General features: G+C 37.1%; 1 protein-coding gene across 2 annotated transcripts in view; it reads right to left on the bottom strand.

Moving 5' to 3' along the window:
* LIN9 (lin-9 DREAM MuvB core complex component) overlaps positions 1-27,046 on the bottom strand; it is a 54,465-nt gene that overhangs the window by 20,929 nt on the left and 6,490 nt on the right. For both annotated transcript variants that reach the window (XM_085054670.1, XM_085054671.1), the window contains exons 2-11: positions 23,678-23,710; positions 22,550-22,644; positions 19,705-19,809; positions 18,116-18,249; positions 13,943-14,068; positions 9,001-9,158; positions 7,761-7,894; positions 6,695-6,814; positions 6,421-6,522; positions 1,570-1,650 (exon numbers count right to left, since the gene is read on the bottom strand). In XM_085054670.1, the coding sequence (XP_084910796.1) occupies positions 1,570-1,650; positions 6,421-6,522; positions 6,695-6,814; positions 7,761-7,894; positions 9,001-9,158; positions 13,943-14,068; positions 18,116-18,249; positions 19,705-19,809; positions 22,550-22,644; positions 23,678-23,710 (1,088 nt within the window). The remainder of the gene's footprint in view (positions 1-1,569; positions 1,651-6,420; positions 6,523-6,694; positions 6,815-7,760; positions 7,895-9,000; positions 9,159-13,942; positions 14,069-18,115; positions 18,250-19,704; positions 19,810-22,549; positions 22,645-23,677; positions 23,711-27,046) is intronic.

Genomic DNA, 27,046 nt, shown 5'->3' with positions numbered 1-27,046 from the left:
ACAACTGAATGAACTCAAAGGATTCAATTTTATTAATGTTCAGGTATTTTATGGATGTTGAAGTGAACTGTGGCCAGAAAAAGATTCTTGTTCAAAGAAAATAATTTTTAAAGGAAAAGCAACACATACTCAGCTGCACAAACGTAGATGGGATTGCCAAGGGACAAAGAGGATTAGAAGACAGGCTAAGAATATGGCCCAATAGGAAGGTATCATATCCTCTATTTTTATCAGGACAGCCCTAATGGAGGTTGCTTTATGATTGCTGTTTTACAAAGAAAATAGAGCAGGGAAGAATTTCAAAGTATCTCAAAGTCCTTATCCAGGTTACAATTGAGCTAAAAAGTATCAAATTTAGCATCTATTTCTAGATTCCCTTCCCAGTTACTTTTTTGCTCTTTCAATTTTGTGGAATAAGAAGACTAAGAAAAATAACAATACAGTTAATTTATGACCTAGTAGCTGAGCTAGCATTTGGGTTCTTGCTAGAAGAAGGCTACTGTGCAATCTCCTTATCTGTGCAAAAGTACTAACATCTCAGAAAAAAATATTTTAAGAAGAGTTGGTAATTTTTCATTATCAGAGTTACAGGTTGCAATGACATGTTTTAATCTTACTTCTCTTTCCATCTAGTTTATTACTAACACACAAAATTAAATGACAAAACATTTGATGTACAGGAAAATTGATGTAGTAACTGAAATGATAACAAGGTTTTGAAGAACACCATGGCACAGAAGAAGAAAATTAGAGACACAGGGATGGGGTAGAAGGAAGCAGAGTAACAGAACACACACATGCACATGACCATTGAAGGCACAAAGAGAAATCTGGCCATAATAAATAACCTCTTTCAACATTCAAACATTTTACATGAAAAAAAAATCAACAGTTTTGTGTCAAGAAATAAAAGGGACTCCCCTCTTCCTCTCCACAAACCTTTAGCCTTCTGTATGCTGCAAAGACAACAGCCTGGATGGATGCTGGCAGAAGGCTGGGACTGAGAGCTTTCTGCTTTCAAGTTAATTTATAGCCATGGGTGGTAGAAGAGCCACTCTTACCATTTTGATTTACTGACTGCTGGTTAGATAAAGTTAGCAAGAAAAATCATTCTGCTGCTGCTAATTATGCTGTAGCTGCTCTGGTACTGTAACTTTAAACGCCAGTCAAGGGCACTCAGAGCTCTTCACAGAAAATCTCTGAAATGAGTAACTGCTTTAACCAGAAAGCTGAGAAGGTAAGTATCTACCATCTGCAAAATAGTATTATCATAAATGTCTTACCAATAAACTTGTACCCCAAATTCTCATAGTATTTCCTTACTTTAATGTGTTAACTGACCTGCTATCCTGATGTTACCATTAATCAGTTTCCAAAGCATAATGCTTTCAAAGGACAATCATATTTGAAACAACTGACCTCTCTAACTTGTCTTTAAAAATAACACATTCCATGTTATAGAACGCAATAAAATACGGATTTTATGTAGACTCTACTCTTAATTGTATTTATTTGCATTAATTGTTAAAGCACATCCTGTTTTAAGAACTGAAAAGAGAACATTCTCACCAGCTTTTCTGCTTCTGTATTCATCTCTCTCAATTGTTTGATGTGTTCCTTCTTGATCATAAGGATTTTCGATAACCTGGTCTAAAACAAAGGAACTATTTTTAGAATGAATAGGTCTTTAAGCAGTTTTGAAAAGCCATAGAAAGCCCAAGATAAAAAACCATACATGTTTCTTTCATAATTTAAAATGTATTTTGCAGTTGTTGATCAAGTTAAGATGCAGAAATAAAAAGTAATTAAAATGAAATGATGGGTTTTTCAGAGATTTTGAAAGGGTTTCCGAGTGCTCTAAATTGATGAGTGCTAAAATCCATCAGCTGAAACTCCCTATAGGAAGACTAATATAATTTATGGCCAGCTAGAGGCTGAAGAACCTTTTCTTTTTACAGGCTGAAGGAGAGCAAAGGATGTTATGGTCATGATACAACAATTAGTATCACTCACCCTACTACACTTTTTTTTCCACACAGTTCTCAGCTGTGCCCTTGACTGAGCACCAGCCCTTTGTGTAAACTCCTGCAGTAAAACCTGCTACAGACATTGGTTCTTTTTTATACAGAACAACTCTGGGCTTTCCACTTCCCCCTTTCATAATGGGAATATCCTACTTCTCCTGCCCTTGGGACCCAGCAGGCTGAAGTGGAAATCACTGGGAGCACTCTCAACACAGACATCACTCCTAAAACAACGCATACTCTAAGGTGCTGAGAGAAATCTTATGTTCACTACAAGCAGCAACACTTTTATTACTGACGTAAACATAGCCAAATTTTAGGTTTTATAAATTCCAGGAGGGTTAACTGCATCCTAGTAGTGAAACATGTGACTGGAAGAAATAGGAACTCCTAGTTCAACATTCATTTAAGTGATTTTTAAGTTCAGTTTTCATGCAGACAGGTTGCTTGCCCTCACAAATTGTAATTTGAAAATTGTTCCAGGATCTCTTTCAGCTAACGAGGAATTTCTGTGCTAAATGCACCCTTTTCCACTTCACAGCAATTTGTTCCATACTGCCAAACAGCCAAAGCTATTTTTTCAGCTAAATATAGTGCTCCTTCCTTGTATTTATCCTTATTTATTCAGACAATAAAAGCATCTCTTCTCCACTGTTTTTCCACTAGACTAATCACAAGCTGAGCCTTTCCAGACTCCACTCCCTTAACGGGTTTTTAATCTCTCAAACTTCTGTGGCCCTTTTTGTATCTTTTTCCCACTCACTGCCATCTTTCCTGGTGTGAGCATAGGAAGTCTGTAACAATATTCTAAATGTAAACTAAACCTGTAAAACAGCACCAATACTTCTCATTCCTCTCCAAATATTTTGCCAGATGCATCTTATGAATGGATGGTGAGCCATGATCAGAGGCACAGAGGCAATACTGCATGGGTTATCAGCCTCCCAGGTCCAGCTGCTCATTCTGTCCTTGTGCTGTCCCCCAGCACCTGTGCTGAGCCAGCACCTGCATTTTTGCTCTTCACATTTTGCATGAAGAACCCAATCACAGAAGACATAATGACAAAAAATAAATTCAGAAGGGGCAAGAAAGAAAAGGTTTAAAATTGTTGCTTGTGAGCTGGATTATCTCTCTGATTTAGTTTCTGACACACCACACAAGTGTTCATGCTGCCAATAAAACACCTGGGAGGAAGAAAAGCACTGTACACCATCTGCCACAGCTGCCAAAAAGTTACTTGTCAAGCTCTGCAGTCATCACTATCTAGCAACTGCCTAACACGTTCTTCTCCTTCATGTAGTTGCTGAGTCCCCAAATTAATGCAGGATATATCATCTACTCCCCAAATTTGAAAGGTATTTGATTCTTAGCTTCTGCTTTGACATGCAGACATAATGGAGGATGCACAGCCCCAGTTCTCCATTTGATGAACTTGTATTTTCTATTACATTCACCCTATTCCCAGATATATTCCAGTGATCAGGATAATCTGATTCTTTCTACAAAAACTGTGACTTTCACTGTATCTATCATGTCCACCAACTTTCTCTCAGGCATACATTTCATCACACACCTCCATTTGCATTTGCCAGTATCATCAGTGAATGCTGTAATTCTGTCTAGCCCTATTTGTCTTGAGAAATTCTTGCCTAACAGCTCTATTTTCAACTTAACTCATCCTGTTTACTGTTGTAATTTTTAGTTCTCAATAAACTAGAAACAAGTTTTTAGTAGAATGCTTTTCCACATTAAAAGAAATGAAGGACCAACCCAAACAGAATATTTAGATTTTCACTTCTGATTTAACTTTTTAGTCAGAAAATATGAGCATTTCAAAATGAAGTGTGTGATAGCTTACTATGGAATATTTTCAAAATTTTCATAAGCAGAAAACAGCCAAAAATTGAGGATTAATTTTCAGATTGATCCTCCTGCATTTAAGTTGGGAAGCTCCTTCCTTTCCCCACATGCAGACAGCAGGTCACTCACTACTCTGCCCGTGCTGCATCACCACACTCCCTCTACCGGGCATGCAGCGACCCTGCCAACATCTGCTTTGTCCTACAGCGCTGCCTTCCAATCGAATTTTTTACCCCAAAACAAAAAAGGAAGTGGGCAGGAAGGAAAATAAAAAAAAATCTGTAGCTAAATGCTTGGAAAAACATCCTCCAAATTTTAATATTCGCTAGAATGTAAGAATGCAATCTATCGATTTTGACTTGCCATACTGCATATGAAAAATTTAAGGATACATTACATAATGAATTAAGCATGAAAGATTTTTAAAAAAATTATTACCAATTTATTGCTGACTTTATTCTTAATAGCATGTTAACTTTTGAGCCAGTCTTCTTCTAATACGTTAGTCCACAGTCTCAGATGTCAAAATGTAACAAGTAGTAATTAAGATACAGATTAAAAAAAACTAATTGTAGAACAATGATTAAAATAGTTGCTACAAGTCTCAATGTTTGCTTACAACTGAAAGTTATAGGTAAAGAGAATATCCCCTAACATTCATTTGTCATTGTCTGCATGTGATTTTGAATAGATTTTCTTTTCCCAATTAATTTCAGAATCCTGAAAAGAGGAATAAGTAGCTGGGTTGAAATCTTATTCAAGGTGTGCTGTGTATTTTCTGTTTTGTTCAAAATGCTTCCCACAGAATTATTTCTTTGTGGTCTTATAAATAACTGCCTGGCAATAGCTCCCCAGAAAGTTTTCTTGGAATCAAACATTATCTGATCATTTACTTCCTGAATCACCATTAAATCAGGAAAAGGGCTTTGAATTTTTTAAGTACCAGTGTATCAGAAAGGCTAGGACATCCTGAGCAGTAGTAACCTTTGACATAAAAATACATCTGGGCTGGTGAATACAGCATAATCAATAATCAACATTCACCAGCATCATGTATTTCACAACACCAAATATCAATACCTCCTCAAGCTTCTAATAAAAAAATTGATACTTAATGCTTCAAGTCCTTCCATAAATGTTTAAGACTTGTGATTCTTTGTCCTGGCTCACATAAAAAAATGCCAAAAATCTGTGGATCGATTTTGTCCTGAGTATTTTAAAAATCTTTAAGCAAAAATACATATTAATGCGGTATCTTTGTAAAAAGCCACCATTTGCAATACAAGCAAGAGGCCTACACTTGTAAAACTCAGATTTCCTTATGCTGAGTAGTAATATACAACCAAACGTGACTGACAAATCATGCTTTCATATTTAAAATACAGAAAGACTATCATAAACAGATCAATTTGTTGCACTAAGTAGTTGCAAAGCTCAATACACCTTAGTTACCTAGTGTCACTGATCATACTCTGTGACTCATACAGGAGGACAGATGCAGATAGTTTAGCTGCATAAAGACTATCTTTTGTATATTCGATTTTACCCTAATTAATGTTAGAGCAACTATGTCTAGTCAAAATTTTCTTAACTAAGCTAGATGCCAAGCCACCTTTTCCAAAATGAGCTTCACACAAGTTTCCTCTAAAAAAACTGAATAGATGATTCTGTCAAATAAAATTAGTTATGTAGAATGGCCCAAATATTAGTGTGTCATGTGAGCTACTGACACAAATTTATTCTTTTGACCAATTACACAGACTTTAAAATCCGAGAGGCATTTAGTAATATTATTTCTCAGTTCTTAATATTTTAAACATGAATCATTCCAATCTCCTCTGGCATGTTCAAAATTGCCTTACTTGTTAAATACTTCAGTCACTGATCTTAAGCTAAGCCAACACGAGCAATTACATTCTTCCATCATCCTGGAAAATGCTTCAATGTGTTTTAATACTCAGTGAACCTCAGCTTCCTAACAATACTTGTCTGTGTTCTTCTGAACTGGTGTACAAAAACCACTGCATAGTTATTTCATAAAGGTGAAGACAAAAAGATGTTTTCTATGTAGTGTTATCTATAACATGTATGTTTGCTTGCATGGAAATGATAGCTGCTTTTCTTCTCCAAGAGGGTAGGACATTACATAACATAAAATACAATATTAGACAATATATGATAATGCACACGGGCAATTGTCCTTTGCACAAAGCAAGCAATCTTAAATACATAAAGTCTTGAAGTTTGCACATGGAAATAATTTTTTTTTCTTAAGACAAAATGGTAGAGCTGCGAAAATAAGACACTTTTGAAGACCTCTGTGGTCTGAAAAGTAGCATATTTCAAAGGTTATAAACAAGTGAGAAAATCAAGAAGGTGGGAATAAAACCAAATATTAAGATCAAAAGTTAAATGTCTCTGGACATCAACATATCTGTCATAAATTAACAGAAGGTCATTTAACTGCAGAAGAATTGGCAGAAAAAACACAAAAGGACAATAAACAACAACATTAAGAGCTGCAGTTAAAACTTACCACTTGAATGAGGAATTCTACTGGAAAGCCTCCTAGTGTTTCACTATCTGTGCCTGAAATTTTGTTTTTCCATGAAGATTGTCCTAATAAAGGATCATTGTCCTATAAAGGATAAAACATCTACATTAATAGCTTCTTTTTAGAGGGTTTTGCTAAAATTTTTATCTTGCTAAATAACCTCAGAAAATTAATCTCAGAAACTGTTTAAGGTAACAGCTTCAACATGTATCAGAAATACTCCAGTGATTAATACTACAAGAAGGAAATAACTTACTGTGATTGGAGACTGGAGTGAAGGTGTGTATGGCAATCGGGGAGGAGTCATGAAGAAGCGCGAAGGTCGTTGTTTCTGTCCAAAGGCAGCGATTGGCATGGTTTCATGAGGCTCATTGCTCTGTCAGACACGAAAAGGAAGGATTTCCTTCAGTGTCTGATTAATTGTTACCCTTTAGGAACACAGAATTTATTTCTGAAATCTGGACTAGCCATGCCCATCCACACCCCAACCCAACAGCAGGAAAAGATAAACATTTTGCTTTTGGTCTAGGGCAGGAGCTTCAAAATCCTAATGTATTGCTAGAGTTTTCAAAGTGCTCTGGCATCACACCAAATAAAACCTACATGAAGATTTCTGAAAATACTATTGGCAGACAAATCACAGCTACACAGGCGTTCAGCAGAGGCTCCAAACTCAGACCATGACAGAGACTAGAGGAATTATATAAATCCAACACTACACAAGATACAAAAGAGAGGTCCTCCAAAAAGCTTGCAGTCTAGGCTGGACTGTCTGGCAGAAACAAAGCCTAGGAGCTGGGAAATAATCTCCATAACTGTTTGACGAAAACAACTTCCTCCCAGGCAGCTTCACCAGCACAAGAAATTTCAAAATCAAGTTCAATCAACTCAAAATACTTCCACAGGCCTTTCCTGACTTTGGCAAATCAGAAAGGGCCAGGTTTCCTTGAACATTTTCTGCAAATCCTGGCAGGATCCCATGGCAGAATTTTCTCTGGAATCTTATACTACTCATTCTATTTCTTCATACTGAACTCAGGCTATTATAACAGCCTATAATAGTTGGTCTAGTAAAGTATTCCAGCCTGAGCCCTTATGCTTTAATCACAGAGGGTTATCCTGCTCTGTAAAATTATAAACAGTAGAAGTTGACTATCCCGGAATTTCTCATGCATCTGTTATGCTTTTTTCTACTTTATGACAATACCACCTGGATGTAATATTTTTAATTTTCTTATTTTTGATTAAAGCATGTAACAGTGGATTTTATAAATTTCATTTTCTCATTACAACTACTCTTAGAATGTGTCATTAATACTTACAAGAACTTCATAATCTGGGACTGTGTGTGTTCCAAGACCTGCCCTGTCAAAAGTCACTCTGTAGGTAGCATTAAGAGTGTCTACAGCATCTATTTGTCCAGTGAACAGACCGTCATGGACACCTCGCAAACGTGCTTAAAAAAACAGAAGAACCAAGAAACCAAACATTACAATGCTATGAGACAATTAACAAAAATAGACTTATTACATCTTTTGCAAGTAATCCTTTGTATGCATATTTAAAACCCACAGATTAAATGAAAAAAAAATGCAAACTCAGAAAAAAAAGCATGTAATAGAAATATTACCAACTTTTTGCAAAATTTAAGTTTTCAGGTCAAATATTTCCTAAATCTAATCCTTGGCACCACACTTCCATTTAAAATACTCCCACTATTTCACACCCAATAGCTTCTGACAGACATTTTGCAGGCAAAAGTCAATTTCCAGATGATTTTGCACAGCATTTCTCTCTGAACACCTCCTCTGCTGACTGCATATTTAGCAAAAGACAGCATGGAAGGCAGCTCAAGGATACAGGTCTAGGAGAGTGAGGAGAGGCAGTGTGGTGCACACCTGCTCTTCAGCAAGAACTAAGGGCAGAGTTGTTGAACACAAAAGGTGCAACTAACAGCAGTGGCCTGAATGGGAGATGCTGAAGTGAAAAGCACCTGGACCATGATCAGACAGGAAGGAGGAATTCAAATTTTCATAAAACTAGACAAAACTTGTGGAATGTTTTTAAAAATATTCCTTCCTCAGCTATGCATAAGCTTTTTTAGTAAGGCAATGCCATGTTTGCCACACACGTCCAATTACCCGGCAATATCAATTGCATATCTGTTTCAAAACAGACAGTTTAATACTTATGGAAAAATAAAGTCCAAGTTTTATATTAGGTCAGGTTTTAAACTCAGACAACACTCAGTATTTTGCAATTAAGCATCTCTTTCTCTCCAAAATTTATTAGATATACTAGACATTAAAAACCCCTAAAATTTGAACAGCAGAAAAAATAAGCCATACTAAGTGTGCACCTCAAAACCTTATTACCTACTTATTACTACCTAATCTTCACAAGCACCTTGTCAATGAACTAACAAAAAAAACCCAACCAAACAAACAAATAATTTTTGATGGTTTACATTTATTATAATTATGTGCACTAAGTGTATTATGGCTTAATAAAATCTTTGCAAAACACACTTGGCTGTTTCTTCGTTTGTTTTTAAGAAATTACCTGTAACTTTTGTTCCTATCACAAGTGGTAATGGAATTTCTTCTGGAAGATCTTTGAACTGTGAAAGATCTGCAACTTTCCGCTGCTGCAAAAGTCTTATTTTCTGCCGTTTTTGTTTTAACGCTGACCTCTCTTCCTCAAAGAATGCAGAGGAACACCTGTAATACAATTAGGTAAAATTACACTTAAATTCACTGCTGAAAATATATACATGTGAAGGCACATCAAATAAATAGGTACAGTTTAAAAAAAATCAGTGAGAGCAAATGAAAAAGCTTGGGGTGATGTGGTCAAGAGAAAAAAAAAGTTTCGTTTAACACATTTAGACAGTCTTACGCCTCAGAATTCTCACTCTTAAAATAAAAGTCTATTTTAAAATAATACTCAGGAATACTAGCTGTTGCATTAGTATATCCAAAGAGTACAACTTTTCAGGACTTTTTCTGCTTCTAGGGATCCACCTGGTGTCAGAACAAAGCTAAAGCTGGCCCCAGTCTACTCAGGATATCAGTTGAATGCACATGAGGAGAGCATCCTGTGAGGGCCCTGCTGCCAGCACTTACTGATAAACAGGAGATCCCTCTTGTGTGCTTATTAGCTCAATTAAACTGACTTAGTATGAAAGGGCACCAGACTCAGCACATAAGAGGGCACCTCTCTGTCTCATCTCCTTGCACCTCTGCAGAGCACAGCTCAGCCCCAAAAGCTTTCTTACCCAGATGAACTGTTCTGAGATTGATCATAGTAAAAGTACAATTTCTTGTGTAAAATCTGATCATCTCTAGCAGTCCCCTTCCCCATTTTGGAGGGTAGGGTAGTTCTTAAAATGCAATCTGAAAGATGGAAGGCTCGGTCCCAAAGTGCTTTCTTTTTATTAGTTTTCACTTTTAACCTACTGAATAGGCAAGATTCATGAGAGAGATACTGAAAGTAAAAAGACATTAAGGACTCAATCCTATCTCTCATTTCTTACTAAAAAAGTTTCTTCACTCTTGTGTCAATGAAAGAAGTAATTAAAAAAAGATGCATAGATGCTCTTTTAAGTCTGCTTAATTGCAGAAACATTTATCAAATAATTTGCCACCTTTGTTAATTGCTTAACTGCAGTCAAATGCAAATTAAACATTTTCTGTGGAACTCATACAGTTATATATTGATTACTGATCAATAAGAAGTTCTATTTTATGAGGTTATTTTAGAAGACATTGTCAACTCTGCTGCTGGTTCCCTCTTCTACACTACAAATTATTTTCTGATTTAAATTCTTTCAAGATGTTCCTCAGTCATCTCTCTCTCAGTATTAAGCAGTCAGCTCCTTTTTCCAAGTCTGCTTCTACTGCTCTCTTATTATATGCTGAAAGAAACATTTTTAGGATTTCTTCAGTATACCCCTCACTGAAGGAGCTCCACAAAGCCCTTCCCTTTTCTCCACAATTTCTCTTCCTGGCATTGTGTACAAGAAGACTGTAAGCACTAAGCTGCCAGCATGCTGAAACCATTTTTCTTTTACACTGACCAGCAGTTTCACACTCTGTATGCACACATCATTTGCCTTTCATCTTATACGTGTTTTCTAAGTTGTATGGGGCATAGGCCCAGATAACTGCTTTGTCCTGGTGTTAACACAGTGAGATCCTAGTCCTAAGCAAGACATGGGAAAAAAATATAAGGAAGAATGAACTGAAGCTGTGAGGTACTTTTGTCAGGTACTGCAGTAATGCACTGCACTGAAGGCTCCTATATGAGGCTTTCCAACCACTGTCACCACAAAAATCACCACTACTGTTTGTGTAGCCTAAAAATTCTGTTGCAGATTGAGACTGTAGGTGTGTGTCCCACTCACCACTTTACCACTGAAGAGCAGAATGTGTTTAGCTGGAATTATGTATTATTCCAGTGGTTCTCATTAGGAATTTTAAGTGTCTGGAAATGGATACGGCAGAGAGAGGGATGATGGTTGGGAGACTTATGCAGAGCTTGGATATTCTCATTTATTGATACTATTTACTTCATATTTACTACTGGGGAGGAACAAGTGCGAAATAGTGCTTGCAATGGGCTGTGAATATCAAGTTGTAAAATGCAGGTCAGACCTTTTCAACTCCATTAAGGAGAAGAGTGGCTAACCACAGCAAGACAACAAAATAGGCAAAAAAAAAAAAAGCAATATAGACTTCGTATTAATCCTTCTAATCATGCCCAGGGTCTTGCATCAGGAACAGCAAATATTACCTGATGTTTTTTGGCTTGTGCTCTTAGAAATACAAATTCAAATGCTGATATACTAATCACTGACCTTGGAAAGCCCCTACAACAACAACTACTGTTTTACTGATAGCTTGGATGGTCTTAAAAAGTCTCAAATGCTGTAACTGTGGATGTAGAAAGTATTTGCAATATATTTCTGGCTTCTGTCAAAGGAAACCTCCAACCCAACACTCCCCAAATGCATTTAATAAAGGTTATCACATCTTCATGCCATCCTATGAAGATTAAAACTACGGTACAGATCAAAATTGTGATCTCATTCGTTTTCTGTAGAGACTCTTAAGAGTTTGAACATTCTTCTCAGTTTTGACTTGCTCATGAGAATTTGAACTAACACAAGAATCACCACCATCATATCTGAGTTTAATTCATATCCACTGCTATATTACAAGCCCAATTAATTTTACACAGAGTACACAAAACTAACTATTACCTCTTCCTTTTCTCGGAGCATATCTTTCCCCACAGTCTACTGGAATCTTACAAGCTTTGCAGGCTCTCATGAAGAATATTGCTGTGCCAATTAAACACACTGTTGATGTGTGATAGGATGTTTAAGGAAGCAGCAGACATAAGAAAATATTACAATATATTTAAACATACAAACAAAAAAAAAAGATGAAAACCATGTGCATAACTATCATACAGAGAAACTACCATCCTCTGCCATCAGCACTGTGGGTACAAAATTTCTTTATTTTTTTTTTTAAATGCCGCATGGGGAGGTATCAGTGTTGACAAGGTGCAGAGCTTACGTCCATATGATGAGGACAAACAGAGGAAATTTCTAACAGAATGGTAAAATAAAAAAATCTTTGCTCTAGATGAAAATTGTCTTGAAAAAGCATTTAAGTTATTTAGAATAATTTAAAGTCTTTTAAAACTAAGGCCAAAGACTACTCTTGACATCTTGAAGATTACCAGTAATTGAAAAAAAAAATTAATAAAGAAATAAAAAACAAATAGGAATGCTTATTTTATGTTGCTATAAAGCAGTAACTCAAAGTTTTCATTAAAAAACAATCATAGTCTTTATGCAGTCAAATACTTCTGCTTCAGAATTCAGATGAAATAATTTCCTGCCCATTTAGACCTTTGGTTCCTTTGACATGAATATCTTTAAAAAAAACCCCTAACTCTATAATAGCTGAACAAAAAAAACCTCAAATCAAATCCAAAAGCACTCTCCCCATGGCAAAAAAAAAAAAAAAAAAAAAAAAAAGGCAAAAAGCAACCTAAGAACCTCTGAAAACCAAAAGGAAGTTTACAACCCACCAGGTTGGATGGAGCTTTGCAATCTGATCTAGACAAGGTTCCCTGCCCAGGGCATCCCCTGACTCCAACCCCTGTTTGAACCAGATGATCTTTGAGGTCCTTTCCAACCCAAACCATTTTAAGACTCTTTGAAGTTTTATCAATGGTCCACCAGGCTGCTGAATGAGGCAAACTCATCTTTTAGAGAGGTAATCACTTTTGGAAAAGTCAAATGAAAAATGGACGACTTAACCTCCAAATACACCATTTTTCTCTCAGTGGGAAGCATGACAACAGAGGAATGAAAAGCTATCTAAGTCAAGCTCAAATTACATGAACATCTTTCCAAAAGGAGCTATTTTCAATCTGGCTCTGCTGCCTCCCCTTGACTGACAATTTTTACTTATGTTGTTTGTAGGTACAGAAGATGAAATTATCTCCATCAGGCAAAATATAATCTGACTCTAGGAAGAAGTGGGTTCAGTGCTTTAGTATTTGTATTTACAGAAATAAAAGGCAGATTTATTTATGAAACACTACTTATACAATGACAGGGTGGTTGAGCTTGGAAGGACCTCTGAAGGTTATCTCCTCCAACCCCTCCAGCAGAATCACCTCCAGGAGGCTTCCCAGGACCATGTCCAGAGAGATTTTGAGTATATCTAAGGATGGAGATTCAACCAGCTCACTTGTGCCCACTGCCTCTTTTCCTGTCTCCAGATAATGCTGGAAAAAACCCTGGCTCTATCTCCTCTATACCTTCCCTTCAAATATTTATGCACAAAACGAGATCCTCCCTTCTCTAAGCTAAATTGTGTAGGTTTTGTGAGAAGCCTAAGCTGAATCAGTGGGTTTAAGAATTAAAATTTCTAAATGAGAAAAAAACCCAAACGACTGCATCCTTCATTAAATTCTGGCTTCTTCTCTACAATGTACAATATTTCATGGGTGACTTTATCCTCTCTCTGTTTTGGTAGCCAATCTGTTGAGGATCTACAAAATGGTTTAAAAATAATAATAAACTAAATGAGATGAAAATGTGCATTTGTTTTCCCCACGAAGAACTAGTTATAGCCAGAAAAAACCCTTAGTGAAAAATTGGCCAGGAAGCACTGCAGAATAGAAGATACAGCAGCAACTTCAACACACCCTAGCTTGGACACCCAGTTATCTGGAGTGGGAAGAGAACATTTCAGGCATAGGCTCATGAGATCTACACGGACTGGACATGTGCATTTAAGGAATAGGGTGCGTGGGAGAGAGAGGTGCACAGAGAACACCTCAATAAAATAAGCTTTACTACTCTTAAGATATTGTTTTGTCCTACTATTAGAATGCAAAATTATTTTAAAAGGAACAATTCCAGTAGCATCAGAACTACATGTAGGTATTAGCTGAAAGAAAAGCAAGAAAAAATTACCTCCGTGGTTTTCCCATTAATCGCCTGATTTTCCCCCATTCTACTCTTGTCAATTTTCTGGTTTTCAAAGTGGGAAAAGATTCTTTCAGGCATATACAGAAGTCATTATCTCCTTCAAATAGTGGCCTGTTGAAACATAATTAGCCTTGTGTTAGCTACACCTAGTAAACTTTTGTCACAAGATTCCAAAAAACATCTGTCATAAGAAATACATTGGAAAAATAGTATAAATTAGTCACATAAACGAGTCACTCCAATTCAAAGAACAATTTTAACCTGAAATAAATTCAGGTGAAAACAAAATCAGGAAGCTTCCAGGACTATTCTTGTATAAACCTTACTATCATTGCCATTTATAAATGTTTCCTTCTCTTGTTACTACAGAGAAACATATGTAACTCATCCTGCTTTGTAATGTATAAAAAGGCACCAAATGAAACTTCAGCAAAGCCAGCTCAGTGTCACGAGAGAGTCACTGCAACACACGGAAGGAAACCAGAGAGTGAAATACTGAGAATAAAGGCAGGGACAATGATACTGAGAAATAGACAGACAGTACCCTTTTTCATCAACTCATTCAATTGCAACTCAGATTCTCAACAGAGGGTTCCAAAATACAGGAAATTGAACCAACTCATCATTCTCTACAGCTGTACAGGTGAGACTTCTATTGTATCATTCCATGACTCCATGGTGAAGCAGAGCATCAGTATGAGAGAAGTGACAGTTCAGAGAACAGACTACACAACTTAGGAATATCTCTCTGATGCTATGACCTGTCTGTATCTCTGTTTTATGACTGCCTTTTACTTTGTAGAACCACATCCTTCTTGGGCTGAAGAGACAAGGGAGCAGCAATGGATATGCCCATCTAATAGAAGGTTAATCATTAAATACTATGTGCAACTGAAATAGATCTCTCCTGGTGAGAACAAAAGGATAACTGCATCCCAGACAAAGCTGCTTTTCTCCACTCTTTGCAGGGCACAGGGGTTTGGAGAGGAATATACTCAAGCACAGAACAAAGAGGATATTGAAAGCAATACTGCTTTCAACTGAGTGTCTGGGGTGGCAGGAGAGAGGAAAGGTGCACAGATATAAGGAGACTCGGGCATGAATGGAAGAGAATAGCTTTGCAGTAGGAGGATCTCCAGCAGTGGCATGAAGTGAAAAGGAAACACAAAGAATGATCAGTGAGGCTCAGGAAACAGACAAGGAAGAGTATACAACAGTTTCATTTTATCCATATTTACTATTGTTAACGTAAGATATCAGTATAAAGAAAAACTATTTTGCCTCGTGGTTTTTTTGGGGTTTTTTTTGAGAAAGATCATCTGTATTTGATTGTTCTTACAAACATCTGTCCTTAAGCAGGCAAACTCTAAAACAACAGCATCCACAAGATTGGAAGCTCTGGAAAATGGTGTAAGCAAGTTACAGGTGCATCTGCTGCTGAGGGCCTGTGATCACTCTAGTAGTAAGTAGCACTTCAGAAGTCTCTGCATGTGCAAAATCAATGGGACTTTACAGAAACAGCAAACAGCAGCAGCACAGAGAGAACCCAGCTGAAACAGCTTCAATAATCTAAAAACCACAGATGATAGTTGTAGAAATAAAAATACTTCAAAAACTTACAGTAGACATGGCATTTTATTTGATTATTGCCATTTGGATGCAATAATTCCATTAAAATATTCGGAGACTTGTACAGTGAGCCATATTTTGTCAGTTGACAGCTCTACAATTTAAACTTTTTTCAGCTTCTCATTAAGTCTGGATCATACCACTCCAAACAAGATATGTCAAAGTTCTTCTTCCAAAGAAGAACTCTTAGTCTCTGCAGTCTCTTAGTAAACTATATTATAATATCTTAACATGGTCATATATTATGAGCATTACAAGCTGTATTCGATTTGCAAGGCAAGGTTTTGGCAGAGGGGAGTGCAGGGGTGACTTCTCTGAGAAGCTGCCAGAAGTTTCTCCTATATCCAAGAGAACCAACACCAGTTGGCTTCGAGATGAACCCACTGCTGGCCAAGGTTGAACCAGTCGGTGACAGTGGTCGAGCCTCTCAAATAATATAGATAGGAAGAGGAAAAAGCCCTGTGCAATTGCAGCAGGAGAGAGACTAAAGAACATCTGAGAGAAACAGCTCTGCAGACACCAAGCCCAGGTCAGGGAAGGAGGTGCTCCAGGCACCAGAGCAGAGATTCCTCTGCAAACCATGGGGAAGAAGCAGCTGCGCTCCTGCAGCCCATGGAGGGCCCCATGTTGGAGCAGGTGGATGCCCAAAGGAGGCTGTGAACCCATGCAAAGCCCATGCTGCAGCAGGCTCCTGGCAGGACCTGTGGACCCATGGAGAAGAGCCCATATGGAGCAGGTTTTCAGGTGGAACTTGTGACCCCATGGGGGATCCACACTGGAGCAGTCTATTACTAAAGGAGTGCATCTCATGGAAGGGACCCACACTGGAACAGTTTGTGAAAAACTGCAGCCATTGGGAAGGACTCACATTGGAGAACTTTGTGAAGGACTGTCTCCCATGGGAGTGTGAGGATTCCTCCCCCAGAGGAAGAAGGAGCAGCAGAGACAATGTCCAATGAAACCGACCACAACCCCCATTCTCTGTCTCTCTGTGCTTCTGGGGGGTAGGATGTAGAGAATGGGGAATAAAGCTTGAGAAGAAGGGAGGGGGAGCAGAAAGGTGTTCTTAGGACTTGTATATATTTGTCATTATCCTCCTTTGACTTGACTGGTAGTAAATTACATTAATTCCCTAAAGTCAAGTCTGTTTTGCCCATGACAGTAACTGGTGTGATCTTCCCTGTGCTTATCTCAGCCTCTGACGCTCTTGTTATATTTTCTCTCCTGTGTCCAGCTGAGAGAAGCTTTGATGAGCACTTGGGGTCTAGACAAAGACAACCCACCACAAATACATACATTGATAACTATCAAAGAGGTTTTCAGAATTACCTGCTAACCTCAAATTCTAGTGTAGTGATAGAGAAAGTTTCACAGACAATTCTTTAAGAATAAACTAAAAGTTCTTCAATTGTTGTAAAAATCATGATTAAAAATATCACATATTAAAACAACTCCTAGAAAGCTGTAGGGTTTGGGGTTTTTTGTTTTGTTCTTTTTTTTTTTTTTTCAAATAAGGGGTAAAAAAGGCATGAAAAGACTACTTCTTCCAAAGGAATTAAATCCTACAAATGATGAATTTAAAACCAACTAAAATGGACAAGTAATTTTGCCACTTCTGATGAATATATGCCAAAACGTTTTTCTGTTGCTATGACTGCCTTCTCAGTTAAGGGAAAAAAGCTACAGCAATTGTGATTAAAATAGGAAGGAAAAACAGTAATTATTTTGTTTGTATATTCTGGAAAATAATGCTTGTTAACTCTGAAGCCATTCTTTGGAATATTAAATACTTGTGTTTCATCTATTGGTCAATCAGCGCAGATTTTAAAATTCCATCCATCAATAATGTTTTCTACATTTTTGAAATTAAAATGGTTCTTTTAAACAATTCACACCACTGTGCTCTCTGGCATTAAGAGAACAAGTGCCAAAAACTCCGAGGCACAAACTGCAGAAACAGTCTAGGAAATACATTGGGAGATCCAAGAAGGATGCTGATATCTGGACAACAGCTGAACAGTCACAGCCTGAAGCCCTCTTAGGGATCACAACAAAAACAGGATAATAAGGAAGACAAATTTAATAATAACATTTACACTTTTAGGTAAAGCAGCACTTTATGAAGAAGTAGTATCCTTCCCATCTTGTCTGTATAACACTGATCCAAAGATTTAAAAAAGTTATCAGAAAAGTGTTCTGATAACTTCATGCTTCAGATGCTAAAAGCATTATGAATAAAATCTGGTATCTGGTAGAGGCAGAGATGATAAAAAGAAAATTATATCCATGAAGGAAGGCTTGCCATAGAAGACTTTCTAAAGTTGGTACTTGCAAAGAACAAAGAGCACATATGTTGCTCATTATAAAAAAGAAAAAAACCACCACCAACAAAACAAAATAGCTTTCAGTAACTAATAATTTAAGAATAAACTTTGGAGTATCTAGCCAATATATGGAACTATGCAGCTCAATTTCAGAATATTACTTGTTTCTATACTAATAAGAGATAATTATACAAACCAAACATACTTATCTATATTTGAATAGAACCATTCATATATGCACCACTTGTGAGCTTTGGGAAGCTTGAGCAGGTTACGAAGCCGTAAACCAATCTTCTGGGATACTTTCTTTTCTGGTGTGGACATTGTTGTACTGAACTTCTATGTAGTAAAAAAAAAGCAACAGTTAAACACAGTCTAATATTTTTCAGTATTCAAATAAGCTAGATTTTCTTGATAAAAGCCTGCACATATTGTTTTGTGACAATTTTTTTCTTGCAGATCTTTAACAACACTTACTACATTGTATCAGCAATGCAATCAAACAGGACAGCAAATTTTAACAGGATCAATACAATTATCTCCATACAAAGCTCTTTTAACAGAAACATTTTCCAGCACTGAAAACTGGTGACATTATTGGCAAAAACAGCACTAAAATACATACAGACTTCAAAACTCTGAGGCTCCACCAACTAACTGTCTCAGGTGAACATTACTGATGTTGCAGCTCAGATGCCAGCAACAGCATCTGCCTCACTTGCACTAGAGCTTCTACTCTTGCTTACTCTTCTTACACTGAGGATAAAGCTAGGATAGGAATGTAACAGCCAAAGCTTTGAGCAGAGTGTCTGCTTAGAAAACTGCAAGAGAAACTAGCATGGACAGAAGCAATCAAGTTTTAACTACATTTGAAAGCTATTTGATAGATTACAGAAAAGACACTGTCTGTGATTGCTTGCATAATACACAGACCTGCGTTTAAACAAGACTACAAAAAATAATTCTGTAATTTTGTTCCATGGATGGCTGTCTTAACTAATGGAAAGAAAAATTTTTCTGCAAAAAATAACAGCTTTTTGAGACCATTAGTTTAACTGGGTCCCAATGCCATCATCAGTTATTATCCTTCCCCAAACATTCAAAGTATTGTGGACTTTAGCAGCAGCAATAATAGGATAAAGCATAAGGTAGGCACCTTGCTGGCTGCTGCTGCAAAGGTACTACAGAGCCATTTCACTGAAACAAAGAGATGCTGGCCTTTCTAATATAGCAAATAAAGGCTGACAAATTACAGCTGCTCTTTGGTGCTGTATCAAGGAGTGGACAATCAAGTGGAAGATAGGAAAACAAGCTGTTTGAACTGGAAGACTTCAGCATTACAGGATCAAGAAGGTATAGGTGGCTATGAACACATTTAGGCTACAAATCTAGAGCAATTCCCTAACTTGCTGTGGTACACTAAATTCTATAGCAGCCTTCTGAATTATGTAATCAGTGCAAGAAACTGAGGCAGTTTTAAACTGAAGATGAATAAATTTATACTGACTACAGGATATGATTGTTTGCAGGAGCATGATGGGCAATTAGTCTGGAATCCTTTCTAGCTCTGTATGTTCATGTTCAGGATCACAAAGCACAAATGCTCCCATAAACAAACTTAGGAAACCAGTTCTAAGGAAGAAAAATATTAATCTGTTTTGAATTGTGACTTACTTCTAGCAACAGTTTTCCTCACAAGAAGATTCATAAACCAAAAATATGACTTGAAAAGCAAACATATTCTGATTTTCAACTAAAACAGATAGGCTTGTTCCTATAGAATATAGTAGGTACCTGTGGAACCATCGCAACCTTCTGATTTCTTTTGGGTGACCTTGTGTTTATTTGTCTGTCATCTTCTTCACTGAAGAGTCGACTCCGTTTTGAATTTCTGAAGGGCTGTATGAAACAAAATTAAAAATCAATTACAAGCAAAAGCCCTGACTTCTCTGTTCATGCACAGAATTCACAGTGAGAGGAATTAAATGCTTCTTCTCTTGTCACCTGCTGGTTTTCAGGCACACAGTACACAATAAATAGTGCCTCCCAACACTCGGAGATCAAAGGACTGAAAGAAGAAGGAGTTCAAGATTCCAGGCTTTTCCAATGCTAACTATAACCACTACTATACTGCTGGCCCAGTTTCATGGAAGCATTTAGAACCTAACTCCCACTTGTTTCCATTAGAGTTAGGTGTCTAAACACTTGTGTATCTTAGCTTGCCTTGGTTATAAGTAGTACATCTGTTAAAAATTTTGTTTTGAATTTTGGATCAAAAAAAAAGGTTTACTCAAACACTGTATTTGTTTTGCATGTTCTCAGCTGCACAGAATTTCAGCAAGACTTTTCTAATAAAGTGATGTGTGTTTGTTGGTTTTTTAACTCATTTAAAGTACCAACACAGCAAAATGCTAAGAAGATCAAGTCTAAAAAAAACTAAATCTTGAATAAAATATGTGACAATCTTAGAAAAAGGAATTTAGAATTTATGGTAAGTGAAATTTACATGTGTACTGCTATGGCTCAGAATGAATTAGAAGGCTGACTGAAAACAAGAAACAATATTGCAAATGTGTCGTGAAAAAAATTCCTTTAGTTATTTCTCAACATCTGACCCCATGACAAAAATCTCCTGCTTTCCTTGGGGCAAAAAGAGCAACCTGTGACTGGCTGTCAGTGCTGAGGGGAAGCAGATTTCCTTTTCCTTTCATGAAGGTTCTGTGGCCCAATCACAACCAAAATGGGGCTCCTCTGCAGAATCCCAAGACTGCACCCCATGTCATTCCTTGTACTTCAAACTTCTTCTTACAAAGGTGATGAGCAAAGGCAGAACAAATGCAGATTTGACTCCTTTCAATACAGATGGTGAAAATGTTACAAAATTGATACAGGTATGAAATCTGTAACACCCACAATATGAAGAATACCAATGACAAACATAAGCCCTTCCGAGTAGTCAGAGACAAAAATAAATCAACACAGTCAAATAAAATGTCACTAACAAGCACTTACACTTCAGAAAGACATTTAATACATTTGTGACTGGTTAACTGCTTGAAAATAGATACCTTCTATTAAATAAATTAGTGGTAGCTAAAAATCTGTCTGTCCTATCCCACCTGAACACGGGGCTTTCCCAAGAAATGTGCCTCTCTTACTCTAAATTATATATATTTTATAAAAAGAACTACACAGAAGTGCTCTGTATGTGATAGACACCTAAGCATATGCAGCACACAGAAGAAAACATTCATTCTTGGTAGATGTTACAAACCAGGAAAGACACACACTGAACATAGGAACTATATGTTGACAAGGAAACCAAGTCATCATGATCCAGACCAAGCAAACTGTTTTACAACCCTCAATAGAAACTGCCAAATTCTAATCCAAAGAACTATCCAAAATGAGAAGAGTGTTTCATCACTCTGGACTGTCTGTGCCACACACCAGAGCAAAATAACAAGTGTTGCAAAAAGGTATCATCCATGGTAGCTAAATAGGTCAGGCATTTTGGGAAAGATTCTTCAACCAACAATACAACATGTCCTCAAAACTTTCAGCATTCAGTAAACTCAAACTACTCCATCACATCTCAGCAACATGGGTCTCTGCTAACATGTCAAACTATGCTCTGATCTTTCCCCCAGCTTTCTACAGAATACTCAGCTATGTTCAAAGTTTGACTCCGTGTTTCTAATGCCTACAGCCACCACACCTAAAGATTGACAAAGTCTTTATACAGGTGTTACAGCCTGTCACTTGGGGTCTCTAGCACATGTCATCTTCTAAGTTACCAGTAAGGCTTGTTTCTGGGGGATGATGGGCATTCCTGGGAAGCAGCTCAAAACTGTGACATGAACTGCAGGAACTAAGGGTCTTCACAAAGTTCTGGTCTTTGTCTGGAACTGCATTTTGTAGACTTTATGTTCTCTAGCAAAAACGCATAGGAATATGTGTGTATATATGCACTGTATGAATCCTACCAAAATAAATATCAGGGAGAAGATCACAGACCAAGAAACAAACAGTAGGAAAAAAAACCCCAAACCACAAAAGGGAAAGGGTCAACCCAAACACCAGACACACAATTGGAAGTTGCAGGCTCAATTCATATCCACACCCCAAGGCTATTATTTAATGTAAGGCTTCCTACGAGACTTCTCAGAATACCACACATTTTACTGACATTACTTTTATTAAAACCTGCCCCCTAGAAGGCACGATGATGGAAGTGCATCATGACATTTTCCCTTCCTTTCCTTTCTGCATCAGTTCTCAGCCATAATTAGAAGTGAGATATTTCATGAGATATGAAAATATTTGATCAGAATTGGTGATTCCCAAGCTCAAGGTGGTAGATACAGTACAAATACTTCACACAGCACTTGCTTTACAAAAAAACAGAGAGAAAATTATTCAGACCTATCTTGAACTAGATCAGCAATTTAATTTGTTTGATTATTAATTTATAAAATATGTTTTCATCTCCTACTCAGATTGTGCAAAGTGCTTGTGAAGGACATAGCTTCACATTTGGACATTACAAAACTATAAATCTCAGCCAAATTTTGTGATCCTCACATTTGATTCACTCTATGGTATTTTACTAATCCTGAAGCTTTTTACTGTTTCTTACCATTTCCACTGCAGAACCAGCATTCTTGCTTTTCCAAATGTGTGTTTTCTGCAGAGAATTAAATTTTTCATTCCACGAACTGGATAAACTTCCCTCTGTTGTGAAGAAAGCACATCATTAATATACATTAATATACATACTTATGTATGTGTATATTTTAACATAACTACTATCCAAAAACAATTATAACATCATCAACTAAAATATTTTTTACTTGCAACATCTTTGAATTCAAAAACAAATGGATTTTAGATTTCAGTATTTCTATTAAATTGTTCTTAACACTGATTTAAAAAAAATTGAAGGAGATTTTCAGTACAAGGAGAAACAAACAAAACAATTTTTACTTGTGACAGCATTTAGGTTTCTTGAAACCTCCTTTGCTGGAATCAGTTACTTCCACTGTCAGGTTGGCACACATCAACAGTTGTAATGTGACTGTAACTGAGCCCTGGACAAAGCAAAGCTTTACAAGACACAGACCCCTTCTAGTTCTAGAAAATTATTAAGTGGGTGCACACCAACAAGGAAATACAATTTTATTGCAACAAATCTGCTTTAGTTACCATATATTCAACAGACCATGCCTTCTTTCTTGTGTAATAAAAGCCTTGTAATACATGAAGACACTTTAATTATTGGGCAAACTAGAAGTATTCAAAATTTGTATGAATGTTCATGAAGACAATTTAAAAGAAAAAATACAAGCAGCAGGTTTTTGCTTTAGCCCACAACCTGCTGACAGAGAATACAATGAAATTGTGAAATGCCTTCCTAATGTAAATTTTGTCACATGTACAGATCTCGCTAAGAATCTGTCCTTTATCTCATCCTCAAGGGATGAAAGATTACCCCAATCTTCTCATCAAACTTGATGCCTAGGCAGTACTTATGAAGAAAAAACACATTTCAGGAATTTCACCCAGAAGAGCAGTGTCTAAATACACCACAACACATATAGTTTCAACTGCCAAGGATTATTAGTCTATAGAACTCACAAATTCCTACAATAAACCAAATCATATTTCAACAAAAAACCCTGTTATTTACTTGAACTTTCTGAAGCCAGAAACTCAGTACACCTGAAAGTCAGATTGGGTACAAGTAAATAACATATTAATTTCTTACCTTTCAAGCTCACAAGTGCTTTTGCTGAAGAACCTGTAATACATCAAAGAGTCCATATAAATCACAAGCTATTTCAAACTATACAACCTATGCAGAGTCTACTCATTCTTAATTAATTCTCAGGAAGAAAGTGGAATTTAATATTAAAATCTTTCACAGCTGAGTGAGCAAACCCAGTGCACCCTCCATGACACTAAGCATAGCATTATATGTTTATTACTAATAAATCTTGAAAGCGTATTCATATTTTTGTTTTCTTCTTTAGTTTCACACCTACAAAACAACTCTAGATGTTAAACACTTATGTTTATCATATCAAATTCTGAGCAAGCTTTATGTCCAAACTAGATTCTTCCACATGGCTGCTTGTTTGATGCAGTTGCAAATATATTTTACAACTGACAAGGAAACTAATGAACACTTCTTTCTTTTTTTTTTTAATGATTTCCACCAGTCCAAAATTCTTCAATGCCCAGTATTTCCAGGAAAGAAGTAGTTTATGCTCACAAGGAGGAAGATGGATAGTTAGTTGCCCCCTGGTGGTACCTCTTTATTCAGAAAAGCAGCAGACTCAGATCTCATAAATGCAGACAGGATTGTGAGTTTGCTCCAACTGTTCAAACAGTGTAATGAACATATCAAAATTTCACTGCTCCTCTTCCACTGTATCTGTAGAACCTCTGCAATGCTCCTGGGCCAGGAAAAACAAAACTGGGCCTGACTACTCTGGGCCTTCATGCTCTAGAATTTTCAAATGTCTCTCTAAGAATGAGCTGTTTGAAGCAACTTCATTAGCATAGGGGAAGATATTTCTGCATGACAGCGTCTCCCCAGATTCACGCTTTTCTCTCAACCCAACTTTATCTTTCCGGTTATGTTCCAGCCTAACAACCACTTTTCCCTCTTACTTTCTCCCTTCCCTCCTTCAGCTTCTCTTTGAAACTGCTGCTCCAAGAACTTTCTGACTCCAAAGGTACAGAAATTCCTTCAGGCTACCCGTTTATCTAGCTCCTTACCTCACTAACCTCACAGTGCCAGAGATACTTGCCTCTAAGAGAATACATTCCAGGGAGTATCTCACAGCCAAAAGAATTATTGTCCCTTCCTGGGGAACTGAACATTTTGGATTGGGCTGGGCCCTTGAAGAGAATACAAGTGCAGCAACAGCAAAAAAACCTTAATCCTTTATGTTTTCATCACAGTATTTTGTTTGTTGCCATCTTATTATGTCATGTGTTAAGAACAAAAAATAAAAAAAGGAAAGGAAAAGGAAACAAAGTTTCTATTTCTTTTTTCCCAAAAGACTAAAAAAAGAGTTTAAGATATGAAACAGAAGCGGCTTTGACTCTCTGGGGGTTTAGAGAGCCTCTGCCCCCATATGTCCCAAGTTGTTAAAATCTATAACAGCCAACACATATGGGATTACATGTCAAAAGCAAGGTGTCACCCCTTTTGAACATTTATTTTCTGACTTATCATCTTTCTTGGGTTGGAGACCTATCAGTGACTAGTGCAGAAACACACTTCTATGATGATCGGATTCACAGGGAATTCAACTCTTGAACCTAAGCTGTTGGTTAAAGGTATCACAAGATTTCTTTTTCTAATTTCCTGCTAAAAATCCATTACCAAACACTGCTTGCATAAACACACAGGTAGTCTGCTGTCAACCAAGAATGAATGGTAACATTAAGAACCGTGAAGAACTACTGTGTCCCCCAAGTTTACATAAGGGATGGTAGGAAACGTGTGCAGAGGTAAGTACACACAGTTCAACGACATGGGGAAAGCATGTGGTCTCCACTGGAGATGGAGAGGCAGGAGCAGGGTCATCAGGATGGTCAAATGGAGGAGGATGCTGCCTTTCCAGAATGGATCACTATTCTGAAAGATCTCAGGCACTTCATGTGAACATACAATCACTTTCCTCTTTTTCTCACTATTTCGCTCCTGTGAATCAAGTTCAATCAATCCAGTCCAGGGTGAGTATTAACACTATTAACAGTGAAAAAGAAACACTCAGCCAGAGGCAGCAAAGCTTTATCTGGGGGTGGTGTCAATCTCACAGCTGAAGTGCCTGAGATGCTTTGCTAACCTCTAAGGGTTTTGCTTCACCTGTGAGGGTGGTGATGGGCCAGCATAAGGTTACTATACTACTTCCTAGCTTTTTAAGATTAGCACTCCAGAACAGCATTAGTTGCCAAGGAGTTTTCCACGTAGGATAGTTAATCTTCCATAAACGTATTGTAGAACAGGGCTGCTCATTTGCTTTCACTTGACCTATAATTAACGTAACCAGGGCATCTTTATTTAGGAATGCAAGTGTCCAAATAAAATATTCCTGATCCACGGAGTTCAAAAGTTACACTAAACTATTTTACTGTAACAAAGTGCAGAAAATTAACATCAATGCTTCTGTAGCTTAAAGCTTTAGAATACATCTAGGATACCAAAATGTCAATGGAGATGTCTGTAACTTAATTTTACCTCAAAGGCACCAATATGACACAACATTGCTTTTCTTGCCAAGTTTTTCTATATTGATTTTAGGGGCTATCTGCAACAACACCAAACTCCATGGAACACAGTATATCTCCCAACATTTTCCATTTAGTTTGGCAGTACTGTCAATACTACCCAAAAACAGGGCCACAAAACCAGAAACTAGGATGATGATCTAAGCAATAACGTGTTACAATAAAAAACAACTAACATCTGATACATGAAGCATTTCAGAACCATTTCAGAAAAGAGAAGCATTTCAGAAACTACAAAAATTGCAAAGTAATGCAGGATAGGTTGTTTCTTAAAACTATACAAAACCTTACTTAAAATGGTGATTAGATTTATAATATACCAGCCCCACACTAAATGCCAGTAATCTTGTATACTCTTGTTCTGAATAACAAATATATAATCACAGGCAGTCTTTTTAACCTGCATTTTAATTACAAACAGAGATTAAAGTAGAATATACACACACTCTTGAATGTAAATACCTATTATGACAATGACACAGATTTAATTTCCAGAAACACTTAAAAAAACAAATGGGTGGAAAAAAAGAAATAAGGCCTATGAATCATACAGGTTATTACAACCAAAATCTACTTCCAGCTCCTCCAGGTTCAGAGGATCTTGGAGGTGACTTTCTTAATACTGAGAGTGAAAAAAACCCTTAACCTAGGGAGGAAGTACAGGCAGCTCAGCACAGCAGCGGCTAAGGAATTTGAAGACTTTCTTTCAGGAGGCTACACGGCACACTAATCCAGTGCAAACTGTACAATTACCTTAGCCTTTTCTTAGTATCCTACTGAGTACTGCTCTGCGTGTGTTGTTAGCAAATTAATTACCTGAACACAGTGTTCA

Source organism: Lichenostomus cassidix, chromosome 3 (genome assembly GCF_008360975.1).
Source record: "Lichenostomus cassidix isolate B80296 chromosome 3, HeHo_3.0, whole genome shotgun sequence".
In the NCBI taxonomy this organism is placed as follows: domain Eukaryota; kingdom Metazoa; phylum Chordata; class Aves; order Passeriformes; family Meliphagidae; genus Lichenostomus; species Lichenostomus cassidix.
The sequence above is the reverse complement of the archived record's forward strand: the minus strand, read 5'-3'. Positions and strand labels throughout refer to the sequence as shown.